This window comes from Oratosquilla oratoria, chromosome 41 (assembly GCF_046742065.1).
Source record: "Oratosquilla oratoria isolate Oo_2021 chromosome 41, ASM4674206v1, whole genome shotgun sequence".
In the NCBI taxonomy this organism is placed as follows: domain Eukaryota; kingdom Metazoa; phylum Arthropoda; class Malacostraca; order Stomatopoda; family Squillidae; genus Oratosquilla; species Oratosquilla oratoria.
Genome location: NC_134817.1, coordinates 26,507,340 through 26,518,045, shown reverse-complemented (window position 1 = coordinate 26,518,045; position 10,706 = coordinate 26,507,340). Strand labels below are relative to the sequence as shown.

The window sequence follows — 10,706 nt, the reverse complement described above, 5'->3', positions numbered from 1 at the left end:
TTATTGTCACAGCATAGGACTCACACTCAGAGGGACCTGCATTCAAAGATGTACGATAGCTGGGCCTCGTTTTTTTAATTACATCGCTGCTACTGGCAATTTGTTCCATAAGTAGAGAGATATTATTATACTGGGTTATTCTGCCATGTTTTTTTCCTAGGTCTTAATAACTTTGTTTCGTATAATCTGCACTTTTCTTAATTCATAATTCTTATTTTTTTTTAGTTAAATTTTAGAATCTTAATTTAATTCAGTAGTCTATGGTATATGGTTACATTTCATTTGATGATAATTACCCAGTTTTGCTTTATTTAATACATGTTTCTTCATATTTAATTTATTACTAATCAATATAACCAAGTTTCTCAATGATGTGTTAACATTTACTTCTGTTCTGTATATTTCTACTCTTTCAATTTGGCCAAGTTTATTCATATCTGATCAAATTTATTTATATAAATGTCTTACTATTCATCCAGTTCATTATCTTAATCATTATTCGTTGTACTTTTTGTACTGGAAAATCAAATTGATCATCAACATACAATTCAAAGTTAATATTGTGATTATTGAGTAATATTGATCCTCTCATACCTCTTTATTTAAAAAATAAATAAAATTATGACCCATTGATCATCTTCTGAAATTCATGTCTGGATTTCATACTGATGGACTTCTATTAAATCTCTGGAGTGATTCTCTTTATATTCACTTCTGGATACCATTTCACTGCACTCTCATAAGGTGTCTGTAAAATGAAAACTTGAGATCTAAAAGAATGATAATGATAAACTATAGCTAAACTTTCTGGTTATATTTTAAGTAATGTGTCTGCTATACAGGAGACAAAAAAATAAGTTTCATGAAGAAATACAGGAGTAATTTTTAATAAAATATGCATATGTGATGACTACTTGCTATGAGCTACTACCTTTCCCCTTCCTACACATATCCGCACTCAGAACTCTTCTCACCATACTGTACTTATCAAACATATGACAACAATTATGGATGTTTCATTTTCCACTTGTTCATTGTATTCATTGCAAAGTAATTAATTAGTGTATAGATCTGTGACCTGGGTTAAAATATATGTGTTACTTTAGATTGAAAAATCAGTGTGACACAGCCAATGAAAGCAAATCTATGTTATTATAATCTGAGACAAATTCAAGTCAATCACATTTTTGCCTCCTCTATGGTCTTCCTAAGAAATGTGTCTCGAATACCTTGGCTGGTGCCCAAACACCAGTACTGTCAACTACAGGCCGTACAAAGCATCCTCTATCATGAGCTTCGGGTACTGGCCAACTGCAGTGGACTAGTCACTTGTGAATACCCTGCCAACAGCCGGACAACAAGAAAACCTCTTGACTGTTGACCTGAAGCCCCCACACCACCAGTGCAAGACACACTTCCTCCTCAAAACATGGGGTAATGGTGCTGGACATCAAATTAATTGAATTAGTCTAAACAAGTGTATATCACAGCAATTGACCAAAAACTAAAATGAGTGAATTTCTCTCCTCAGTTTTGAAAAGCCATGTTAGGTTGGCATTGTCATAAGGTCTTAAATATTTGCTTACGGTGTTCATATAATGTTGGACTTGAAAAACATTATTAGTCAATGATCAAAACCTGCTTTGAATTGTAGACCTACTCTATTGGACAACAAAAGATATGAGAAAAATTAAACAAACAAAACAACTTCACTAAATAACTTGTGAAACATAAGAAGTGAATTTTCTTGCTTATTAAAAGAAGTTTTGGATGTTTTTGATTACAATCGCTTGGCCCAATGCAGCCACTATCCCTCAAACTTTCCAGATGTAGACAGCTGCACAGTCCACATCACCCTCAATGACATAGACAAATATGAAATCAAACACTTTGGCAGCTGAAAAGCCAGGCAGTCCCACCACTTTGTCCATAGTATATATCTAAGAGCACCATAGCTCATCTCTAACTTTTTTTTATTTTTTTTTTTAAAGACATCTGATAATACTGATTACTGTGTGACTCTGATTTCAATATACTATCTGAAATGCCAAACAGCATTTCTCATGGACTGAGAGCTGTGTGAGAAGTGACTTCAGTCTGGTTTCCAAGAACGTGCAGTGTGCCACAGGGAACATGGTCAATACTGTACTTTTCCTCGCCATCTGTAATGGCCTCATACATCACTCCCTAATAAAGAAAGAAAAAAAAATGTGGTTGATGCCAGTGTCTTTATATATGAAATCAAGTGTTAACACTTGTTTAAACAAATCCATTCACCACTGCCTAATTCAGTGTGTCATGAACTGTAACTAATACCAATCCTTGATAAATGAGAAATCAGTATTACTTTTCACCATTATGGGTGTCTTTCCCAACCATACAAATGTGTAACAACCCAGAAGATTGCCTGAATAAGCCAATGTACTCAGCACATGGTAAGACTAGGCCAACCCAAGTCATTCTTGTAGTGCACAGACCATTTACTTCATCATGGAATAAAAGCCTCAGAATTATTGTGAGGCAGCCTGTAATGCGACAGATCCCCAGGACTGAATGACAATTGCTTATGATAGTGTGGTTACAGAGATTGTTTAGTAAATACATGGAAAGTGAGATTCTAGTTGGCTGAAAAACTCATGTGTAGTGTCACTTTACAAAAGACAAAAAGGATTAGAGAAAGATTAGAAATTATATAAAAAAAAAAAGACTAAATATGTCAAGTCAGGTGCATGAGAGGATGTTGGCAAGAGCATAGTACATGCCAGAAGTATAGTAGATGGGAAGGAAAAAAGGATGATTCATTAGTGAGTGGATGAATGAACCATTGCACTTACCACTTAAATTGATCAGGGAGAAAAATATAGGATAAAAAAAAACCTTATGTAGTATTTGTGGACTTAGAAAAGGCACATGCCAAAGTAAGAAAGCCTTACTGCAGCGTATAGAAATGTACGAGATGGAAATAAGATTGTTAGGGTAAAAGTATATATGACAGGGGCATGAAGTGGTTCTGAGTATGTAGGAAGGAAGTGGAGTATTTTGACATAGGATTGGAAAAAAAATGTGATGTTGCACGTTTTAGCTCCAGCAGGAATTGGGAATGGACGGGGTGAGAGATCGATCTTCGAGTCTACCCAGATGTAATCCTGTCACATGCACTACCTACTATAAATGCGGCCAGGAGATTGATTCTGGCCTCCCGGTACTCGAGAATCCATTTATATTATCTTTACAGTTATGGATATAGTGAACGATTACTCACTTCTGCTATCGGGAAAGCCTGTCGATGAAAAAAATATATACATACATCTACCTATATGTGTGCGTGTGTGTGTGTGTGTGTGTGTAAATCTATGTATACATATGTGTGTATGTGTTATGTATGCATATATTATGACCTAAGTGCATATAAGTGTGTGTGTACATATACATGTGTGTACATATACTTATTTTGATATATGTGTACCTATCAACACATTGATTTTGATCAGTACTAGGTCAAGTGAAATTATAACGTATACAGGACATTGTGATTTGGCGGTTTCACTTGAGGATAGAATAGTAGGACTTGGAACGATGACAACCACTGAATGTAGTCCTCTTTCTTGACTTTAGGACCGAGTGCGGGACGTTCTTCATCGCCTCTCTCTCAGCGTAGATATCTTGTCAAAGAGCTTCGCAGAACTACCGTCTTGGGATGGAGGTGAATGCATCCCAAGGACCCGTTTGTAGACTGTGGGCCGATGATCCTCTTGCACGAGATCGTCGTCGTCATCCATGACGTGGTCGACGGCTTCTGTGTCCCTCTCAAGTCGAACACTGCCGGATCCTGCACTCGCATCCTGGCTCTGGATCTGGTTCAGCAGTGACTGTCTCGAAGTTAATCGCTTTTTCATGGTATAGAAATCCCCAAACCCTCCATGGAAAGTGTCACCGTAGAAACCGCTCGAATCCATTTCCGGTCTCCTTTTATCTTGTCCTCGTTTCATGGTGTAGAAGTCTCCAAAGCCACCGGAGAAAGTGTCTCCATGGAACCCACTCGAGTCCATCTCGAGTCTCCGCTTGTCTGTGCCCTGGATCCGGGGCACCTCGCGCTTTCTTCGGACGATCACCTCTTCTTTAGACCCACTGACTTGCTCATCATCCTTGGAGCTGGTCTCGCGTTTCAGGTCCCTCTTCTTCATGGTGTAGAAATCCCCGAAGCCGCCGGAGAATGTGTCACCGTGGAAACCACTGGCGTTCATCTCAGGACGACGTTTCTCCTGGGCGCGCTTCATGGTGTAGAAGTCTCCGAAGCCGCCTGAGAAGGTGTCTCCGTAGAATCCACTCGAGGTCATTTCCGGACGTCGTTTCTTCATCGTATAAAAGTCTCCGAAGCCTCCAGAGAAAGTGTCTCCGTGGAATCCACTGGAGGTCATCTCGGGCCTTCTCTTTTTCATGGTGGAAAAGTCACCCCACCCGTCTGAAAAGGTATAGGGGTGAAAACCAGAAGCACCCATTCCCATGCGCCTCTTTTTCATGGTGTAGAAGTCTCCAAAACCACCGGAGAACGTATCGCCGTGGAAACCGCTTGAAGTCATCTCTGGGCCTCGTTTCTCGATGCCTAGATCCTTCTCGTTCGCGTCTCGTTTATTCCTTTTCACGGGGGAAAAGTCACCGAAATTGTGGGTGAAGATGCCCTCGTGGAAACCTTGCGCCCCCATCTCGTTGGGTGCTCTCTTCCAGTCATTGCCACCAAGTCCTGAATACAAATATGGCGCAGCTACTGATCTCTTGAAACCGTGCATGAAGTGTTGGGGGATGTAAACATCCAAATAGGGGTCGGACTTCTTCATACCCCCAGTGAAGAAATGAGTGGGATAGTTTGTGTCGTAGTAGTCTGAACGCTTGTCATAACCACTGAAGTAATGGTGAGGATAGGCCATGTCGTTGAAACCCTGTAATTCTCCATCAATGTCCCGCTTCATTTGGTGCTTTCCAAGAGCTTTCCCGGAGTCGTAGCCTGTGTACAACTGGGGTGTGGGCTCACCCCTCTTCATACCCCACGCCATCATAGGATCGTATCCAACGCTCTGCATATAGGAATCATAGCCATCCCTCTCGGTGTCTCTCTTTCCAAAAGCCATCGTAGGGTCATAACCAATACTCTGCATGTAAGATTGATAGCCTGGGTCAAAGCCATGCCTCTTGCCAAATGCTCCGTAGGGGTCATAACCAACACTCGACATGTAGGAGTTGAAACCTGGGTCAATGGAACGCTTGACCAAAGAGCGAACTTCCTGGGGTTTAGGTCTCTCGTCTTCGTCCTGCAGATGTGGTTTCTCGAGACCTCCACTGCTGCTCAGAGTCCTTTCTTCCTCAGAACTTGTATACGATGGAGTTGTCTTGAAGTTCTCCTCGCTGCTGTCACGCCCAGCAACTTCTGCAAAACAAGGAGATCTTTAGGTTTAACGAAGGGAGAGCGGTAAGCCTCGTTGACACGGGGCTAGTTTAGTAGCCGCTAGTGCTAGCGATTTGTAAACTACCCCTCTACTTGCCCAATGTCAATTAAGAGTTAGTAAAAATGGCTCCAAACTATCCTAGTGTCAACACTTACTTGCCGGGTAAGTTCACTTGGGGCTAGCACTAGCGGCTACTAAACTAGCCCCCGTGTCAACGAGGCTTCAGACACTTCGTTCGAAATTTCTTGACTTTTGATACGGAACTGAGACGTTTTCTTTGCATGGTGAAGCAAACCAACGAAACGCCAGTTCACTGTTCTATAATTTATTTCATTATAACAGGCAAAGGTGCATGCGTTCACGCTCAAACTCATCAAGACACACACACACACACACACACACACACACACACACACACACACACACACACACACACACACACACACACACACACACACACACACACACACACACACACATCAACATTGGGTTAAAAACCTATAGGTACGTTTTGCTCGGTGCCTCCATCAGCCAGTGGCCGATGATGCGCGCGCATCATACCTGGCATCATATTCCGTGATCAACCTGGTAGTTGGCAGCGCGAAACAAAATAGCCCCATTCAAAAACAAAGAATTAGTGCTTTAGACAGTCGTTCGACGATTGTCACTGAGCCAGGGACGATGATCGTTGAGCGATAATCGCACCGAGCAAAACGTGCCTTAATTAAACACACATTTGAACCATCATCATCACTACCTGGCGTGTGACTGGTGGCCGCGGCGCTCGAGTCGTCCCAATCATTCTCGGCTTGGTCTTCGTGCTTCGGGAGGTATTCGGCGGAGTCTGCGAGCCGTGAGGTGAGCTGGGAGGAGGAAGAGGAGGACGTCACCGAAGGTCCGGGTACTCCTGTGGTGGGGTGTCCCGTGCATGCCTGGAGCACCATCGCCACCACGACGGTCACCTGCGAACAAGAAGAAAGTCGTTAACGGTCAAGTCGAGTCGTCTGTCGTGACTCACATTTCGGACGTTGTTAAGATGAGCAACACGTACCCGAGGGCTCTTTATCTTAAGCTAATATTTGGGGCGGTTGATCATAACAAGCACATTCTAAGGTTAATTTAGGTTAGAATGATAATCATCACTGTTGGGGCGATATATACTCGTATTTACAAACTCATTTCTGGGTTTGCTACTCTTTAAAAGCTAATATCATAAATATGTCGGGTAGTAACCTATCTTTACATGGATACTCTGGGGTTGCTGGTCTTCACAACGTCCCACATTTCTAAATGTGATGATGTTTTAACGAGATTCATACATATACCAAAGGCTTTTCCCCCATACAAGGGAGGTAGCCAAAAAACAAAGGCATAAAAATCGCTCCCACCCATTCCATCCCCACACACTTCACTCCCAACCACCCACTTCCCTCTTATCTTGGCTCCTCCTGGTTGACGGGTCATTCTTGCATCTCGCCCACTGTCCTGGGTCAGAAGCAGTGTCGCAAGACACAGCACACTCACAGCAAGGCCGTTTCATTAAATCGGCGACCCCCCCTCTCCGTCCCCTCATGCAGAAATGGAGAAGACGGGGAGAAATCCCTTCGGGCTGCGTCAATTTATTTTTCACACATACTCCCTCACCCCCCTATCCACTCCACCTCATGCATCACAGCATCATCCATACACAACCATTCTCCATTCACCTCTTTCCCAATGCCCTTTTTACCCCATCTATACATCTCATCCTTGGTCGCCCTCTCATGTTAACTCCTTCCACCTCTGCCTTCCACATGTAGACTATATATTATAAATGTTAGTAAGATTACATTTGTTACCGTGTTGCTACTATTTCCGGTATTAGTACAACTGCATGCTAGCCTCCCCTAAGGGAATTGCTGCCCATACGTGTATAACCACCACCGTCATCGTTATAACTACCCTTTCTTATGCGGTAGCATCTAACCTGTCACAGCTTTAAGACTGGGTTATTTTTCATCCGACTGTTGCAGCAGAGTTGCAGCCGGCATTTTTCAGGAAGGAATCTAATATAGTGGAAGAAAATAATTATCCTCCAGCATATCAAATGACGTTCTATGTAAATTGGTGAGAAAACAAAACAGTTTCCTATAGTGGTTTTATGGCGGAAAAAGTTCTGGAAGTGGGCGGTACTGCGGATTAATTGGAGGTTGGAGGAAAACTATCCCAGTGTGATAACACCTTAACAATGACACTTTTCGTGAGCGACCGTTAATCCTATACTCTTGTGTATGTGTTGTTGTTGCTGTCGTGCAACGCGCCGTAACTCAGGTGTACAAAAAGACAAGTTGGAAATGTGGACACACAATTGGTTTTGTGCTGACCCTTGGAAGAGTCGAATGTTTTTCCTTTTGTCGAATAAGATTATCTATAAAAAAGGTTAACAACCATGATGATGGTGGAAGGTATCTCCACCCACTCTCCATGTTATTTTTTATTTTTATTTGTTTATTCATTTATTTATTTACATACTGTCACACTGCACTATTCCCCATCTCATTAGGGACTCTTAAGGGAGACCCTAGCTGAACAGCTGCAGCCCTAGATGTCTCAATGGGGACCCAGGGAGACCTTAGCTGGACATCTGCAGCCCTAGATTCTCAGTGGGGACCCTTAAGGAAGACTAACCGGACCCTATAGGAGACCCTATAGGAGACCCTAGCTGGGGATTCTTAAGGGAGACCTTAGCTGGACAGCTGCAGCCGTATATGTGTTAGTGGGGACCAGGGAGACCTTAATTGGACATCTGCAGCCCTAGATATCTCAGTAGGACCCTTAAGGGAGACCTTCACCGGACGGCTGAAGCCTTAGAAGTCTCAGTGGGGACCCTAAGGGAGACCCTAGCTGGGCAGCCGAAGCCCTAAATGTCTCCGTGGGGACCCTAAAGGAGACCCTAACCGGACAATTGTCTCAGTGGGTACCCTTAAGGTAGGCCCTAGCTGGACAGCCACGGCGCTAGATATCTTAAGTATCTGAAGAAGAAGAAGAAGAAGAAGAAGAAGAAGAAGAGTCTTTGCAGGAAACTACACAGCTATCATCCGAAAGCAGGTGATGTTGATGTCCCGCCGCGACATATGGTATGACGTCATCAGAGCGATGGTTCCAACAGTTGAAAGGCCAAACGCTGCTGCAGTTGATGGGAGCCTTCCTGAAAGGGCATCGCCACCAGCCAGTTTGTAAATAACTACAGGCACCTTCACCACCACACAGCTGCTCCTACTGCTACCACTATTCTTACTGCTGTTCATTATATAATTTCTTAATAGTTGTTAGCAATACCACTGTAGAGGGCATTGCTACAGTATTAGTATTCGTTGCCTTTGGTATCCCTCTTATTGTTTTCGCGGCTGGATATGGGCTGCTGTCGATGTTGTTTGTGCTATCTACATTTACAGAGATCCTATGCGACCATCTCATGTGTTACAATGGTTTTGCTGGGGGTCACACGGATCCTGTTTCTACTTCCTATGGGTGGTGCACCATGGAAATACAACACAAAAGCATGAAGAAGAAACAGACATATACTACATAAATAAATAAACAAATATACAGATAAATGAGTCAATATATAAGTAGAAATAAATAAATGAATAAATTAGATAAACAGGTATTAAATTAATAAATAAACAAGTAACGGGTATATGTATGGTAAATGACTGAAAGTATACTAGCAGATAACAATGTGTGTGTGTGTGTGTGTGTGTGTGTGTGTGTGTGCGATCCACCATGGTCTTGCATCACGTGTTGGACTCTTGATCGACAGCTATTTCCCTCCCGGAAGAGAGCTCAGAGCTCATATATGACCGATCTATGGGTAATGCTGTGACCTTACACGCACACACACATACCCAACTCTCCGCTCACGAGAGTTGGAGTAACGAGTTGCATCGCAGCGATACTGAAATTATTTCAGCTCTGGGCGGGATTCGAACTCGGACCGCCGTAGTGGCGGACGCGAACGCTACCACTGCGCCGTCAAGTCGTGTGTGTGTGTGTATGTTTGTGCATGCGCATGTGCGTGCCCGCATGCTCACGTGACCTTCACTCTACAAGAAATGTTTCCTGTAACTCGATTCCCCCCCTCCCCCTCCGATCCCTCCGACGCCAAAATGATAAGGGTCACTCGCGTTTCTGTTTTGTGTTGCCTCTCATCCCGGAGAGAACCACTCAAGTTCTACAAAGTAAGATATTGTTATTGTTGCTATTATTATTATCATTATTATCATATCATCATTGTTATTATTATTGTTATTATTATCATTACGAATTATTATTTTTATCATTATTATTATTATTATTACTATTAATGTTATCCTCGGCAATTGTAACTGTTATTTCGAACTAAGTGTTCTTTTTATTATATATCTGCACTTCATGTATAATGATTCGATGCCAGATAAATTACTACTACTACAACTACTACTACTGCTGCTATATTATAATCACTCATTTCTTTCTATAATTATCATTTCTTTTTACACCACTTAGTCTGATGCACTTACAGCAGTTCTTCAAAGAGACTTCATCTTGGAGGTCCCCAAATCTCTGAGACAAGGTTTCAGACGACATTGAGGTCAAGGGGAAGTTATTGAACGTGCGGCTACCAACGAGTGCAGAATAATTTATTATGGAAAAAAAAAATCATAAATTGACCAGTTAATCTATAAATGCACCATTCTTCGGAGACCTGTAGCTCCTTTTTGTAGCTGTAAGTGTAGATACTGTTGGTATAACATAATCTGTCAATCTAGGTGGCCAGCCTAGAGCAAACAGGAGGAGAAAGGGGCAACAGCAGTAAGAATGCACCGTTCGATCGTCGCTGTATGGTTCCATAAAAACACTGGGTATGAACACTTCTGTGTTCAAGGCTAAGCATACATGAACCTTTTTGGATGTGATAAAAGGGTGACTATAGTTGTTGGATCTTCGCTGTCTGCTAAAGACATAAAGACAGAACCTGAAACCACGCGCCAGGAAGTAGACATCAACTCGCCTTCGGGAAATGCCTCCTATTGCAAGCCGTAACTCGATTTATTATGCAAATTGATATAAATGATAGCTTGGTGCCATCTGCCTAACCTCGCCCAGTAATCAGAATTAACTCACCTGGGAAACAAGAATCACTCGGTTTCAATTGAGAGCATACACCAGGGGGAAGGGGGTGGGTGGGGGGGCGTCGTTTCACTCACACGTCGTCGCCAATGCCCACAGTCCCTCCGAGCAAGC

At 42.6% G+C, this 10,706-nt stretch overlaps 1 protein-coding gene across 1 annotated transcript in view; it reads right to left on the bottom strand.

The window, feature by feature from the left end:
* Positions 1–799: 799 nt before the first annotated feature.
* The window catches only part of LOC143021059 (uncharacterized), a 154,443-nt gene continuing 144,536 nt past the window's right edge, over positions 800–10,706 (bottom strand). The window contains exons 3-4 of the mRNA XM_076178274.1: positions 6,199–6,403; positions 800–5,422 (exon numbers count right to left, since the gene is read on the bottom strand). Coding sequence (XP_076034389.1) covers positions 3,636–5,422; positions 6,199–6,403 — 1,992 coding nt within the window. The 3' untranslated portion in view covers positions 800–3,635. The remainder of the gene's footprint in view (positions 5,423–6,198; positions 6,404–10,706) is intronic.